The 17,321-nt window shown below is 41.9% G+C and overlaps 1 protein-coding gene across 1 annotated transcript in view; it reads left to right on the plus strand.

The window, feature by feature from the left end:
• Window positions 1-17,321, plus strand: part of RASGRF2 (Ras protein specific guanine nucleotide releasing factor 2) — a 214,842-nt gene that overhangs the window by 50,495 nt on the left and 147,026 nt on the right. The window contains exon 2 of the mRNA XM_058523902.1: window positions 10,847-10,953. Coding sequence (XP_058379885.1) covers window positions 10,847-10,953 — 107 coding nt within the window. The remainder of the gene's footprint in view (window positions 1-10,846; window positions 10,954-17,321) is intronic.

Raw genomic sequence — 17,321 nt, forward strand, 5'->3', positions numbered from 1 at the left:
AGTGGGCCCAAAATGTGATGATCTCTGAAGCATCGACTGGAGACTTTTAAAGACTCTGGATTCTGTTATTTTCCTCTGAAGAATGTTCATTTCTTGTTCTAGCAGGCAGTTTACTTGGCACTAAACCAAGTTGACAAACTGACCTGGCCACTTTATGTCAGCTAATGCCTGTCATTGGCCACCCCAGTGCTGACACAATGAGCATATGAACAAAATGACAATTGTGTTAGAGATGGAGGCTACACACTGGTCCAACAGCATAGATTTCTTCTTTCTAAGACTGATCTAGCTACTATTGCTGCTAAATGTCCAAACTGACAACAGGGCTTAACACTGAGCTTTCATAGGGTACCATTCTTTAAGGAGATCAGCTTCTTCTTTGTGGCAGGTTTACTACATTTACTCTTCCATTTGGAACAGGTGTCTCTAATCTGCAATTATATTCATCCATTTGATTTGTTCGTTTTGGATATTATGCTCCTTAATTCTAAAATTTCCATTTGGTCCTTTTTTATAATTCCATTTCTCTGCTGAGATTCCCCATCTGTGTTATGACTGTTATTATGACTTTTTCTTTGTCTTTTTACACATTTTTAATAGCTGCTTTGAGGTCCTGTCTGCTAATTCCAACATCTGTGTCATATTTTCTCATGATCATCACATTTTCCTGTTTTTTTTTTCCCTCACACGGCTAGTAACTTTTTAATGTATACTGCACATATTGGATGATACGTTTTAAAGACTCTAGATTCTGTTATTTTCCTTTGAAAGGTGTTCATTTTCATTCTAGAGGGCAGTTTACTTGGCTGACTCAGTTCCAAACTCTGTCTTCCTATGGTGGGTAGTAGCTGAAATCTTTGATCAGTGTTTTCAGTCTTCTAGCTGTTGCTTTCCACTGGGCTCCTGGAGTTTTTCCCTTGCATGCACAGTTCAGGGGCTAGCCTGAAAATATTCTTAGGGAAAATGATTATTAATTTAATCACTCAGAGTGTTCCGGTTTAAATATCCCATAATTTATTTAACTTGTTCCCTATTGTTGGACATTTTTATTATTATTAATGATGCTATGAACATTCTTGGACATAATTCTTTGCATGTATTTCTAATTATTTCATTGGTATATAGATTCCTATTTTAAAACAGGGGAAATTTTAAAGTCTGTGATACAAATTGCCAACTGTCTCCATAAAGATTGTAACCATTTTTATTTCAATCAACACATTACACTTTCCAACTCTGGATTTTATTATTTTTAAAAATTGCGATTTGAAAAAAATGGTCTTAATGTGACAATATGCATTTTTTAAAATATTTTCATGTGTTTGTGTCATTTGTTTTTGTTTTTGTTTGTGGGCATGTGAATATTCTGTTCCTTTTCCCACATTTCTATTAGGATATTTGACTTTTTCTTATTGATTTAGAAAGCTTCTTTATATATTAAATACATTAATTAATCATTTTATATTATCCAGTTTTTGCTTCATGAGCTATGCCATTGCATGTATGGCAATATATATATGCAATTTGATATATATATGACATGTATGATAATTTGATCATTATTATCTGATTGTTATTATTATTAGGGCTTCCATCTTTGAGGTTTGCTCAGTGAATTTAAGTATTGCTGAGTAGTTAGCACTTAAAATGTAGACAATGAAACAACATTTCAAAGGATTCTTTCTGTCACTTTTATAATGTTATGAACCCAATACTTCTGATTAAAAATAATCAATGCAACAGTGGTTCCTAGTTAATTTGATAAGTGTAACTGGTGATTATCAATATAAATTAGGCACATTGTCATAAAAAACTTGCCCTCTTAAAGGCGCTAATTATTTCTTTACTTTGATGTGTATTTTCTTTTATTCCCATTTTGGTAAATTGCCATGCAGTAAAAATTGAGATGTTGAACAGCAAAGTCAGAACGGTAGTCTAACCATTGTTTATATGCATCCTCTGTTGCACAGTTTAATGGTAAAATTGTAGATTATTTTACATCTTCTAAAGGATTTTGGAAGTGTTGGGTCTTAAGACCATCGGTTCTGTTTTCTAAGGTCAAGAATCCCTTTCTAAACACCACCGAGAGTCAACTGGCTGTGGCATCCCATTCTATATTTAGAAAGGTCTTCCAAATCTCTAACTTTAACCCATTTTTCCTATTTGTGCCTTCTGGAGCCTCACAGGATAAATCTAAAGTCTATCTCATTATTCATATTTCCCCTGCCCATTTTTTTGATATAATCGTGGTACCTCTTTGACAGAGCGTCTCAAGAATTTGCTTGCAGAAGCAGAGGAACTCTAACACTTGCTCCAATCTCTGTGTTAAAGTATTCTCTTCTCTGCTAAGTGGTACTAACTACCCCAGGTGTTAACAGCATACGTTTTCATTGTATGTACTTTTTGCGCAAATGAGAATATGATTGGCAAATGGAAAATAAATAAAACCAATGGCTGAAATGAGAAAGTGATGAAGACGGCACGAAGTAAAAAGGTTTAGGAGGTTTCATTCGTTAGAACCAGTGAAGTTAGAGGTTCCAGGTTAGTTCAGGAGAGGCCAGGATAGAATGGACGTTGGAGTGGTGAACAAGTTCAGTCACCTCGCTGTAAGAGAAGGCTATGACAATGGCAACTGAATTCACACGTATTCAGTCTTTGGCTCTAAGCTGACCAGAGTTAGATGTCTCTCTGTAAAGATAATAGATGAACAGGAGGACTGGGGATGGGGTGAGGCCAATCACATAGATCAAATGTTGTTTTCAACAACATCTGTCCCTGACTGAAGCGGTAATACAGGAGAAAGACAGGAACTTGTATGAGAATTTAATGAAACGTGGAGAAGAGTCATTGCCTTTTCCTGCGAGTCGAGGATGATAACTTAAGCCACCTTGCGTCATGCTTCCCATTTCATAAATTTCAGTATGCCTGGTGATTTATGGGAGCTCTGATCCCTTGGTCGATGAAAGTTTCTCTGTTCTGATTTTTATACGATGGCCTTTCAAAGATTTGAAGAGCAACCAGATATATCAAGTTCTTTTAGCCATTCTTAAAATGACAGGTTTTCTGACCCCTTGTCCTTATCACTCTCCAATGAGCACAGTTTAATTTGACTCAGTTCTTTGTGAAATTTGGAAGCCAGACACAATGTATTGTTTCCATTGTGGTAGAAAACCCCTGTAGGGGCACTTAAACTCCTACTCCTTGAGCTGGATTCTAAGTTAAATTCTTGTCCATTAAAATATGTTTAATGGAAGAATATATTCTGAGGCAGTTCTTAAACACTGATATTGTAGCATAGTGTGGATTTTATGCGTGCTAATACTTTACTTTATTCATAGTTTCAAATTTACAGTCTATGTGTTGGCTTCTGTTGGGATAAATCATTCAGCAAACTCTTGCATGTCATTGAAACTTCAAAAGACAGCTCCTCTCTAAGCCTTTGGGAGAATTAGAAATCTTTTCGTCATGAATATCAAACAACCACAAAAAAATCCACAAGAACAAAACAAGCTACCAGCAAACAACCACCACAACAAAAACAGTAAGACTTCTTGTTAATTACCAAGTACCCGGTGTGCTGGCTCACAATTTTAGGACACCCTTTTCTCCTTTCTCCGTGCGCTTTTATCTGAGGAAAGCAGGGGAGGAAAGCAGGAGGAACACTCGAATCACCCAGTTGTGCAGAGCTGGAATGAGTCCAGGGTCCTAGGCAGACTCACGGTGACTGATTCCCAGGTGAGATCTGGCAATTCCGCCACCACAGTAATGACAAGACCCACTTCACGTTTTTCAAGGCGCTTTGATGTGTGTTATTGCATTTGATCTTCACTGTAGGGTTAGGAGGAGAGGTGGTCTTGTCTTCACTTGGCCCAAGAAAAAACTGAGCGCAAGAGGATGCCAGAGTTCACACTGCGTTACCGAGGCAGGGCCAGAATCCTGATGTCTCACTTTCTAGCCTGGGGCTGCTTCTGCTGAACCACACTGCTTGCTCTCATGCTGGTGTGAATCTGTGAAGTTGGCTTGTACTGAAAAGAATATGCCCGTGGCATAGCCTCTGAATCTCGGAGTTGAAAAGGAAGTGAACCAATAGGGAAGGGGAAAAGCCTTCAGCATCTTAGATCTTTGTTCCTAAGAAGACCCGGGGAAGTAGTTGGGTGATTTGACATGTTTTAACCACAAAGAGTGAACTTCTGCATATAACCATGGTATGAAAAGATGGAGTCTATAAAGTAGTTGGAAAATCAGTCTCCTTTAATTTACACAAAATCTTTGGAGCTACAAGCGCCCATAAAATAGAGCTGTGGTAAAGAAATGATCCCACTATATACAAACAGTCACTGAGGCAGGAAAGTGAAATCTTTTCTCTCCTAGAGACCAATGGCACTGGGTCAAAGGTATAATGCTTTAGACTGTTCTTCTTCAGTTAATGCCCCACCAGCTGGCACAATGGTGACCTTCTTCAGTTAATGCCCCACCAGCTGGCACAATGGTGACCAGATGCAATGGGCAGAGAAGTCACTTGCAAGTAATCGCCAGGAGAGGAAGGGGAGGGAATGGTGTCAGAAAACATTAAGTGTTTCCCCCTTTTTTATGCCCACCTGACTGTATTTTCAGTCTGTCTCCTCTTATCTCTCTCTTACACACCAGTGCGGTGGCACAAATCAGTTTTAGAGTGATCTGTCTGTGCCTCCAGGGCTCTGGGATGGGGTGCATTCTCTTATGAGGGACCAGTCACATCCCAGGAAAACATTAATTGAAGTTCCTGTGAATGTTAAAGATAGCTCTGTTGTCAGTTTGGGTGAGTTTTGAGATATGTGAAGTTAAACTCCTCACGGTCAAAATTAGTATAAGTGCGCATAAAACTCAGTTTCATCAATATATCAAGCGTTTAAAACGTATTTCATTGCCACTGTACAAGCAGTTACAGAGAGAAGAAGAAGGGGAAAAAAGGAGAAAGAGGAGGAGGTAATGAATCATAGCAAGAACAACAAGACCATATGCTTTATTATTGCTTTGCAAATGCACCTAAAAGGAAGAAGTGCTGTCCGTGGTGTTTATCCATCTCCGTGACCTGAAACACTCGGAGTCTCCCATCTGACTGGGATGAATGGTCACAACAACCCACAGGGCTGTTGGGGGAGAAATACACTTTGGGCTACAGAGAGCCACTGAATAGTGTTGTTCACAGTCCTGGGGACTAGGAGGCCCGGGTCCCGAGGCCCGGGTTCCAAGGCCCAGGCTGGGATGGAGAGCTCTGCCCTGCTTCAGAGCCATGCTGCGTCCCAGAGGCACTGCCACCCAGGCTGCTGTGTTATTGGCGTCACTAGCCCCATGTGTGTACGTCACTGAGCCTGGGATGGTTTGGAGGGTACTCATTTCTTTATCCATCTGGCATCTGACTTTTGGGGTCAGAAATCTGGCAGCCTGAGAGGAGAGGACCACGGGGCACCTCCCACCCCTCCCTGGCAGGGGCCGGGAAGAGGATGCTCCAAGAATATTCTGTCTCAGTGCTTGCAGAGAGGGTTGGTTTTAGTTCTCTTAATCTAAAGTTGAAAAATTTGAAGAACATATGTAGTAATTTAAAACCCTGCAGTACCATCCAAATAATAATACGCATGGCACAGCATTTTTTTTAAAAGACTTTTTTTTTCTCCTCTGTACTTTTAAAAAAACCCACAGTGGTTTCTAATTTTCTTTTGAACATCGCTGATTTGACCAACATCATTTACTTGCTCTAGTATTCTCTAACTAGTATTATAAATACCTGGACATAGTTTTGAAAATGGATAATATCATTATTGTTGATGATATAGCTATATGTGTCTATTGTAAATGACTCAAACAGTTTAAAAATGGAATGAGCATATTTTTTGTTAGCTATGTAGCTATATGTGTTTATTGTAAATGATTCAAACAATATAGAAATGTAGAAAGTGAAAGCGATCATCTAATACCATCCCCCAGCAATTGCCACTGTTAGCTATAAATTTGTTTCTAACTTGCAGAAGCTTAAGGACCAGAGTTTTAAGTGAGCTTGTCTTCTCCTATTGGGTTACATTTGTTCTCTCTGCAAAAACACAGAGCATAAATAGCAGCAAACCCATTATAATAAAAACCAGAAGACTGAAAAGTAAAAATTCATATAAAGCTACAATGGATACCAATAAGACCTTGAACATTTAAATTTCCTAAATCTGTTCATTATGTTGTCTTCCTGGCATTGTATGGTCATTGTAGGTAAGAGGTAAGAATCTTTGGTGAATCTGCCAACCTGTGGTATTTGTTCTTACTGCTCTTCTAGAGGTTTGTGAGATTGTTGTAATTATATATAATATAAATATATACCAAATATATATTTTTTCATAGATGGAAAACCAGAATTATGACTAGAAGGACTCTTAGAGGAATTGACATTTCAGTGACATGAGTCATGAGAGTTCAGTAAGAATTTGTAGGTGGAGAAGGGACTGGGGGTGAGGAAGAATGTCAAGAGGAAGACAGACACTGAGAGAGAAGGGAATCAACATTTATTAAGTGCCACTGCGCGCCAGGCACTGCGCGTCCGCTAGTTCAGTCCTAAGATCTATGTATTGCTGTCCTCATTCTGCCCATGAGGAAACTCAGTCTCAGAAAGCTTATGTGATTTGCCCAAGGTCTCAAACTTGATTTACCACTTGGACGAGTCAGAATTCACACCCAGGTCTGACGACTCCACGGACGGTACTGTGTCAGCAGCGTGAGGCTGAGGAAAGAGCTGGTCTTCTTGCGGGGAGTGATGGGTTGATGTGGCTGGAGTGGGGCATGCATTGGAGGAAACAGGCAGAAACAAGATTAAAAATGGAGAATGGGGCCGGTTTGTGAAGGGCGTTTTCAGCCTGCCTAGGATTTGCTCTTAGAGATTGAGAATACCGGGGAGGGTTTGTAAGCAGATATGACAGCTCGGATTTATCTTAGAAAGAGAACTCTGGCCGCCTTGTTGGGTTGGAGGGAGCTGGATAACACTGGAGGCAGGGTCATGGATTTATCCTCACTACACTTAGATGGGCAAAGAAAATATTTTTTCTAAATTTGACCTGACTTAACCCTTAAGATCCCCTTCCCACTTGATAGGGGGAGAAAAAAGAAGCTGCATTTAATTGAGAGTTGTAAACTCAGTCTGCACCAATAATGTAAAAGGTCTCTTGGTAATTCATTCTTCCCTCTGTGCTTCACTAAGGTGGTGTCTCAGGAAGTAGGGGCTCACATGTCCTTGAGACAGTGTGTATGGTGTGTATCAGAAGTTAAGGGGTCTGGCGTTGTTCTGGCCCTGCCTTGGGCTCTGTTGCTAAAGTGTGCGGCTGCTGTAACTTGTGGTTCATTTTCTCTTAGGTCAGTCACGGCCTGGTTGTCCCTTTTGCTTATGTGCTCCCACCTTAGCTCTGCAAACACCTGCCCTTCCAGCGCGCCGTGAAGTCTGACAGTGCCCTTCCCCTCACAGTCCTCCACAGTACCCAGTACACTCGGGAGCATCGACACCACTTAGAAGCCGGGGAAGCTCTGGATAGCTAAACTCAAAACTTAGGCCCTACCTTTACCTAACTGCTGTGACACCAATTTTACTGATTTACATGATATGGTCACCACCCATGGGGTCACCAGCCCATGTTGTCATGAGTGTGGGGGGTGGGACAAGAGGACATTCTGTGAGATGGCATCCTTTATATCCCCAAAGGGAAAGTGGTACAGAAGCTTCTTGGCTTTTAGCTTTGTCAACCTTTTAACTCTTCACCTTCTCTGGGATTTTAGCCCCGAGTGGGGAGAAGCTGTACCTTCTGGTGTCTCTGCCACCTTCTGCTTTCTCCGTCTGCCTTGGCCACTTCTTCTCTCCACACTTCTCCTCATGTTCCCTACTCACTGAGACTTCTCTAGGTCTTCCTGTCCTCCTTCTGGAGGGGCCATTAACCTCCACTTTGGGCTGTAGTAGCAGCCAGGATATAAGAAGGGAGAGAGACCAGCCATAAGATAAAGGAACCTCAATTAGAAAGTATTTCAAAGCTGTCATATCTGTCACCCCATGATAAAGCTGTTACAGTAGCCTAAGTGAGAGATAATAAAAGCCGGAGAGAGTCCTAGGAGGGAGCGCTGGTGAAAGCAAACGTGGGCCTGATTGGAGGGAAAAGTTGAGGGTGACTTTGGGGTTCCTAGTTGGGGCACCTGTTGGGTAAAGATGCACTTGACAGAGAAAAGACAGGAGGAGAAGGAAGAATTGTGAGGGCAGGGGGTAGGGGGTGGGAGGGAGGGAAGGAAGGGAAGGAATGAGTTCCATTTTGGACATGATTGAAATGCTGTCTAATGGGAGGCATATGGGGCTGGCGCCTGGGAGAGAATCTGCCTGGAGAAATAGATTTGGGAACAGGTAAGAATATCCAGGGAGTGAAGGAAGAGAAACTCACTGTCATTGTCGATGCTGAATTTAAAGACATAAACAAGGTCATCACTGTTTCAGTTCTTCCTTGCACTTCACAATGACCTAGTACTTTGGAACTTTTCCTCCTGGTTCCTGCAGTGGGGCAGGTCAGAGGTCACAGAGTACGTCCACGGTGTCTGCTGCTACTTTTGATCCCCAAGGGGACCCCTCAAGCCCCAGGTCCGAGACGGAGATCCATTCTATACTGAGTTCATATCACAGTGAGGCCAGAATATTTAAATAGAACTTTGATGAGTGGCAAAAAATAAATAATTTGCAGGTACATGCAAAGGCAGTGTTTAATTTTTTGAGGTTGAGTTAAATTTATTAAGCAAACTCCTGGAAATGTAACATGAACTTCTGAAAACTCTTTCCATCGTTGTTATGCCTGAGACATGGTCTAACCTTTGAATGTACTCTGCTAATATAATTGCCTTTCTGTCTTGTAAAGGTGGCTTTTAATTGGGTTCTCGAGCAGCAGCTGCCGTTGAGGTGCCGGTTGCAGACTTGCAATAGGTTGGGCCAGTTCATTAAATGCTGCCTCTCCCTGGACTGGGCATCCGGGCTTGGGTGGTGGCCAGCAGTTACTGAAATGCCATCACTTATAGGATTGCCCTTTAAGCCACTGATTTGTTCTTTTATTGAGTTTCGACTCTCTTCCCCTCAAATTTAAATGGAGCTTTATTGAACACAGTGCTAAACTCAATTCTTCCCATTCTTAGTGACCTTTTCATCAGGTTATTTCCCCCATGTTCATAGCATTTAGTCCTCTGGCTGGACAGGAGGTTTAAGAACTAAAGACAGCTTGTCCTTGATGGGGCTCAGGCCTGTCCGTGGGGAAGTGCAGTGGCTTATCTCACAGACATGACCCGGAGTCCTCCGTTGGCTGATGATTTATGTGCGGGTAACCTGCAAAGTCTCTTAGCCATTTTTTTCCTTTTTTGGTAAAATTGTGCTGAAAATTCTTGTCTCCAGGATTATTGTCCTGAAGGTTTTTAAGTTTTAAGTTTGAGTATGTAACTGTCACACTGAATGCACAGACATTTGAGGTGGGGTGGGAAGGTGGGACAACAGAGGGAACTCTGTTTTTGTCTTTGGTTCTTCCTCTCAGAGCAGCTCGTGGGGCTGGATCTTTTCATGCCCTGGATGAAGTCTTGGGCAGGCCCAATGTATTTTCTGATCATTTTCATATAATAGAAAGTTCTTTAGTCACGTGTCCTTCCCAGGCAGTCTCAGTTTGGTAATTAATATGTCCAGCCTTAAGTAGACTGTTTAAAGTGAAAGCTGCTCCTGTCTCTGACTTAGATTTTAGATTCAGTTTGTCAATTTCCACCAAAAAAACCCCTATTGGTATTTTTATTGGAATACGTTGAAATTATAGATTGATTTTCTTTTTGGAGGTGATAAACATTTTCTTAGACTTATTCTTAAATTATTTATATTGCTTTTTTTTTTTTTGGAGGAAGATTGGCGCTGCGCTAACATCTGTTGCCAATCTTCCTCTTTTTCTTTGTTTCTCCCCAAAGCCCTGGTACATAGTTGTATATCATAGTTGTAAAGTTGTAGCACTTCTACGTGGGACGCCGCCTCAGCATGGCTTGATGAGCGGTGAGTGGGTCCGCACCCAGGATCCGAACTGGTGAACCCCGCCCGGGCTGCTGAAGCAGAAAGCTCGAACTTAACTGCTGCTCCACCAGCCCCGCTCTTTATTTTTCTTTGCTGTTGCAAATGCTGTGTTTTCAAAATTAAGTTTTCTGTTTGTTGATATTGTACCAAAGTGCAATAATTTTTGTATATTGCTTTTATATCCAATGATTTTGTTGGATGTTCTTATTCTAATAATTTTCAATATAGGTAATTATCATCTGTGAAAAATTATTTTTTTCCTTGTTCTCCATTTCTTGTGCCTTTTTTCCTTTATTTTTCTATGTTACCCTCCAGACAGAATTGGTAAACAGAAGTGGTGATAATTGCCATCTTTTTCTTATTTTTGATTTTAGAGGAGTTGCTTGTAATAGTTCACTATTAGGTAAAATGTTTGTAGTAAATTTTTGGTAGATATCCTTTATTAGCTTTCTAGTTTGCTAGAAATTTCACTTTCTAGTTTGCAAGGAATTTTAATCATATATTTGTGTAGAATTTTATCAGATACCTTTCCTGTGTCTAATGAGGTGTTGTGGGGTGACTCTTATTGAGGGGTGTTAACATGTACCCTATGGTATCTTCTAGGTGCAAAGTCATTACCAGTCGGCCTGGGAGTGATATTACATTTTGAAATACGAATACGATTTACATAGTGCTGATGCACTTTGTAAACATACACGCTTTGTAGAGAAATACCATGTTGTTAGGCTGTCATGCTTGAAAGGGAAAACTAAACTTTGCGTTTTTTCTCTCCAGTATTACTTTACTGTTCTTTTTGGCCACGAAGGCCAGAAACCACTGGAGCTGCGCTGTGAGGAGGAGCAGGACGGTCAAGAGTGGATGGAGGCCATTCACCAAGCCAGGTACGGGCTCCACTCCTCTGGGTGGCCTGGATCGTCTGGGTCTTGCTTTGGGGGTATCACTGTTGGTGGGTAGTTTTAGAAGAACTTACAATTCCAAGATGGGTTTCCCCTGGATACCTCCTCCTTAGTCCTGTGTGAGATGATTCTCTGAGCTTTCTATGGCTGTGTTCTAGCTAAAGATGAAAGGTAATGGATATAACAAGAACAATAATGACGATAGGTCACTTTCGTGGGTTTGTTCCTACATGCCAGGCACTGTTCTAAGTGCTTCTCCATCAAGGAACTTATTAAATGTATTGATTCACCACTGATCCTTTCAACAGTCTGCGAGAGGGGTATCATAATTACCCCCTCTTTTACAGATAAGGAAACTGGCCCCCTTCTCCAAATTGCTGCAGCACTGGCATTACTACATGTGGGATATTTAAGGATTTAGTACAACTTAGCTTGTTTTTTATGTATTTCATGTGTGTGATTTATGTCTCCTGAGCTGCACCTTGAGAGAGAGGAGGAGGATAGGGGCACGTTATTTCTGAATGAGGCGCAGTGCTAATCATATAGTAGGTGATCAGGAAGTCTTTTCAGATTGATTATAAAGAGAATGAGGTATTTGTTCTGAGTGAGTTTAAACTGTTCATTGAACCCTTGAGACTTTTTCTCTGAAAGCCTCCTCCTCTCCCCTCCCCTCCCTTCTTTCTTCAACTATGTTATAACGACCATCTCCCCTGTGGCAGGCAGCATGCTAAGTGCTTTACATACTTATCTTTTTTCATTCCTCACAACTGCCCTGGAGGGTATTATTAACCCCATTTTACAGATGAGAAAACAAAGATTCACGATGATTAAGCAGACTGGCCAAGATCTAACACAAAGTCGTTGAGCTGCACAGCTGGGATTCAGACCCAGGTCAACCTGACTCCAGAACCTTGAGCCAACGTTCTGTATTGCACCTCTCTTTGTTGTTGTCACTTTTTCTTTTCAGTCTTTCCCTCTTCTGTGTCTTTTTCTCTTCCTCCATTCAAAGATGAAAGTGGATTTATGTGAGGCCAGGGCTGAGAGTAGAAGATGTTATTTGCAAAAGATTTCAGTTCCTTTTCTTTCCTTTACTCCAAAATATTTTTCGGAGATGGACAGAGTTGGCAACCAAATGCTGCTCTCCAGGCGGGCCCGGGAATGGCTTGCCGCCGTCATGATCCAGGCACACTGTTCAGCCGTCTTTGCTGCCTGTGCTCTCTGGGGGTTTTGCTCCAGACTTAGGATTAATGTAGAATGACTTGCTGTAGAAAGGTCAGGTCTTCAAAGGTGAAAGAAGTATCAAGTTGGCAAAGTAGAGCCCTTGGGTCATTTCCAGACACAATCTTTGTGACCATGTCATTCCTTTCTACCTGGGAGTTAAAACGAAGTGAATAATTTACACATGTGTATTTGTCCATCTTCTTCATTCTAGAAAAGCCAGGTACCATTAGTAGCCTAAACGTCTTTGTAGTTGCCAAGCAAGTATCGTGGTGAACCAGATACAGAGTATAAATTACTTTAAAAATGGTGAGATTTCAAGTAAGAAATTTTTGTCTATGCCATGAAAACTTTGTTGTATATGTGGAAGTGGGTCGGTAACTATTAGGTGTTGATTGACATATCATCAAAACCAGGGCACCTGTGATCTTGTCAGGAAACAGACTTTAGAAACCACTTTAGTGAATTATGTGATCGAATGGTAAAAATTCACTTCTCTTTTGGACTTGAAGATTTGGTTAATAATTGATCTTTTGTCTTAATGTCCTGACTTTTTGGTCCATTAGATTTGTTTTTGCTTTGACTTGAGGCCCGGGACTGGTTCTTTGATGACTTCCTTTTAATCTGACTGCTTTATACCTGAGTTTTTATATTTCACTTTTTGCACTGAGATGCTTCTTAAATTTTTGTTTTCTAAATCAGGGAAGATAATAACTTTTTCATCTAAGTTTCATTAAGTCAAGTTTTTGGTGAAAACTGAGATCTGTGAAATTCATCCTGACTTTATTCATACATGAGCAGAGGCAGAAAGTTAATGAGGCTGATTCAGAGAAAGAATTTGTCAGCCATTTTTGCTTGGCATTGTGCTAATTAAACCACTGGTTGGTTGAGTAAACATTTCACCTTTAGAGTACAGTCTGTTGGCATTAATTTGGTACTGCTGCCTTTTTAATAGAAAACGCTCAATAATTATGGTTTTATTGATCCCTCTTTTTAAAAGTCTGAGCTTTTAATTCACTGATGACTATTTTAGTCGGAGACTAGTCCTTTTCTGAGCTACAAATCCTCCTGCAGATACTGCATAGAAACGTAGAAATGCTCAGAACCCCTCTCTTGGTCACTGCTGTTTTCCTAGGACGGCTTCTCAGTACCAGCCTGGGTGTGCTGTCTTTGTGTGCCGTGAAAATCACGTTCTTGCTGCTGGCTTTTGTACCTCAGAGCTGAATCTACTTGCCCCAGTTTGCTTCAGAGAATCTTTGGGTCATTTTCTGGGATGTGGAGTTATATGTTTTCTCCCTTAGATCTGGCCCAGGGAAAAATCTTTTTGGAAATTAAATTCCCATTTTGAAGCTTTGACCTGGCTGAGGAAGCTTGTTTTACAATTTTGCTTGCATTTGGCCGATATTACATTTCTAGAACGCTGGCACATTTAAAATATCATTCCATCTCACATATTATTGGCACCAGTTCATGGGAAGCTGCTAGCAAGACTCAGTCTTGAATGTCGGATGAGGTGAAGCCAGAGCATTTAATAGCATTGAAGTGTGGAACTTTGGACATTCCCAATAACCTGATATTTCTTCTCTGTTCTCTTTGCCATATCTGTCCACCACGGTTAACTTAGTTGTAGACATTAGGACAATCAAAAACACTAATCCAGTTGATTATGAGTCCTTGGGGCCCGTTGGTTGAAAAGACAATGTTCACAGTGCCTTTTCTCTACATTTCACCTGCTGAAACACTGACCAAATGAAGCCGTGGCAGTTAGAAGGTAGTCATGGCCTGAAGTTGGATCCAGGTGTACCTCTTCTAAAGCTCTTCCCATTCTGGCCTAAGCATAGGACTCAGAGGGCCTGGTCTGTGACAGTTGGGAAGAGAAGTGGAAAGTATTCCAGACATGTATGAGGTAGACTTCAAAGGACTTTGTGACCACATGGATGTGGGCAGTATTAGACCAGGATGGCATCTAATGTCTCTTGGGTCCCTAGTTTGTATGGGGTCACTCACTGGGAGGAGAAATGATGAATGAGAGCAGGTCTGTGGGGCAAAGATGATGTGTGCTGGCCAGAAAGGGCCTCTGCAGGGAATGGGAGGGTATGATGGCCTAGAGGGGCCATGGGGAGCCGTGCGATACTGATGGATCTCCCTGCCCCTTGGTATTTAAGGTATGAGAGAGTGAGTATCGGGGACTACTAGAAAAGTAAGGTATGTCATGAGGGGAGAGCTGGCTTTGGGTTTCTACCAAGGTTGAGGTTGAGGGAGGGCTTGTGACAAGTTGGAGGCATCGAGAATGTGTGCCTGGTACAGCACACCATGGAATGTGCATAGGTTTTTTTTTGCCCTGGGGAGGTATGGTTTATGCTTTCAAGTGGTCGAGACTGTCCCACTCTCTTTTGCCTGCTTTCTAATTCCACCAACTGATGCTCTGCTCAAACTGCCGTCTCGATTCTCTCTCCTCCCCAGGGTGTGTGCGCCTGTGGCAGGTGGATCTTGGGTTTGCCTCTAAGGGGAGGGCATTTGCAAGGGAAGAAGGAATTGGGTGTATGCTTCCCTTCCGCAAAGCTCACGTCAGATTTAGCTGGGCTAAGGCTTGACATAGCCGTTTCCTTCACCCTGTCAGTCTAGAACTTGATGAGCAGAGAGACTCAATCCTCCAATTAAGTCTTTCAGTTAAGCCTGGTCCTCTTGTCCACTAAAGAGAGCTCTAATTCAGCCTCTCGGGTCTGTTTTTATCTGTTGTCCTTTTGATTACATGTGCCTGAGGCCGCCTGTTGTTCATTTTCTCCCTCATTCTCTCTCAATTTGTTTCCCGTTCCCCCTAACACACAACACACACACACACACACACACACACACACACACACACACACACCCATGGTAACTGCACCAAACACCAAACACCTAATGCTTGTAACCTCATTCTTTTTAATTGGATAGAGACTTGATTTAGAGCAAAGCGTATAGTATAAAATCTGTCCAAAATTAAAGGCCACTGTGTGTATTGTATCATCCCCACGAAGTCAGCACTGTATAGAATGTGCATGGAGAAATCCCTCAACAAATTAGAAAACAGTGATTATGTAGAAAAGTTGAAAATGCTTCATGTATCACAGCAAAACCACAGGACTAGAAAATCAGAAAGAGGCGGTGATGTGACAGCCTGAAGCGCTCCCGAAGTGGCATTTTGCACTCTTCTTGTGGCAGTAAGAACATCAGTACTAGAAAGCTGAAAATGTGGATTTCCTTCATTTGAGATATTATATTTTTTTACTAAGAACTTCTGTCAGCACTTTGCCTCCAGATTTGCCACAGTAAAGGGAATTCAACATTTTCTCTTCTCAGAGCCTGCCACGCCTAACACAAAAGAAAAGGGGTAGCACGTTTGTGAACTATGGAAGCTTTCACTTGAGTGGATGGGAGAACTTGTTTTCTATGGGGAGAAGTGGGACTTGAATTTTCTTAGTTTCGGCCCTTTATTAATCCTTTTTACCTGTCATTGATTCCTCACCGTGGTTTTGCTTCAAGAGCTTGTCTCCCCCCTTGAGTGTCCAGCTGGCACCGCAGCACAATCTCTTGTCTGCATTCACAGGGCCGGTGCTCCATCCTCACGGGCACATGGCTCACTCGCAGGAGGGTGCCACCGCCACCGACTCTTCGCCTACCCAGGAGAACCATCTCTGGTTCAAGGCAAATCTCTACCGTGAGCCTCTTCCCTCTGGTTTTCTTGCTCCATTGGTTATTCCATTTCTTTCTTGTAGTTCCAGTCTGTTTACTGTCCCTTTGGCTTTTTCCTTGTATTCTTTGATTCTCCTTCAATCCCTCCCATCTTAAAACAAAAACTTAAAAGCCCTCCCCCGGCCCCGAATCCTCTTCCGGCTTCCGACCTCTCTTGCACGCGCAGCCAGGCTTCTTAGATAACTGGTTTGGTTGTTCTCCCTCTGTAGGCAGCTCCCGCTCTCTTTCCAGCCCTTTGTGATGGGTTTTTGTCCCTACTCCACTGAAACTCTTGTCACTTGGGTCGACAATGACTTTCCAACGCTTTTCTTTCCTTATTTAACTTCAACTTTCCGTTTATATTTAATACTTATTTTTGAATTGCACAAGTAATACATAAATGCAAGCTCTCTAAAAAAAGAAAATTTAAACAATGCAAAAGTATAGAGAGTAAAAAGTTATGGTTTTTATTCATATCTGCACCCCCTTCCCCCCCTCCCCCATTCCCCAAGCCCACTTACTTCCTCAAAGGTATTTACTGGGAACAATCTAGTGTTTAGTTTTTCTATATATTTGCATATATGTAGACACATAGATTTTATAATTACATACTCTTTTAAATTACTATTCACATTATTCTCAACCTTTCTTTCACATGAATTTGGAGGGTTTTTTTTTTTAACATCAGTATATGGAGATCTAAGTCTTCTCTTGAAATTCTCTTTCCTTTTGCTTCTATGACATCACTCACTCCCGATTCTCTCACTCCTTCCATCACTTCTTCTCATCCTCTCTCACTGGCCCCTGTTTTCTGTCCCTTTCTTTAATGTCCCTGCTCTGCAGGACTCCGTCCTTGCACCTCTTCTCTCCTTACCTGGCATCCACTCCCAAGGCTTCCACCACGTGGACAGAGCCACCTGTTCTCCATCCTTCCTCTATACTGGGTACCATGCTGCGTGCACCATGTACTCTTCGTTTAATAGTCACAACAGCTCATGGAGTCGGTGGTACTTTCCCCATTGAGTCTGAGGTCTTGGAGAGCTGGAATTACCTCCTAAAGGCCACTGGTCTAATAAGTGGCAGAGCTGGAATTCAAATCCAGGACAGACTAACTCTAAAACCTATGCACTTAACCACCAACATGCAGTGCCTCTAGTATGTGTCGAAGCCTTTTCTGTGCTGAACTGTCTAGCTATCGTCTCCCCCGGCTGCTCAGTTACTTCATACACAGTAAGTCCAAAACCGAACTCATTTTTCTCAATGTCTCCTTCTTGCCCCTTCTTCCTACCTAGGGAGTAATCTCCTATATGCTCAAGATGTCATCCTGTACCTTCTGTCCTCACTGCTCACATCCAACCAGGCACCACTGGTGGAGTTGACCCCTGGGACATCTGGTCTCTCTTCCTCTCCATGTCCACGGC

Source organism: Diceros bicornis, chromosome 1 (genome assembly GCF_020826845.1).
Source record: "Diceros bicornis minor isolate mBicDic1 chromosome 1, mDicBic1.mat.cur, whole genome shotgun sequence".
Taxonomy (NCBI): domain Eukaryota; kingdom Metazoa; phylum Chordata; class Mammalia; order Perissodactyla; family Rhinocerotidae; genus Diceros; species Diceros bicornis.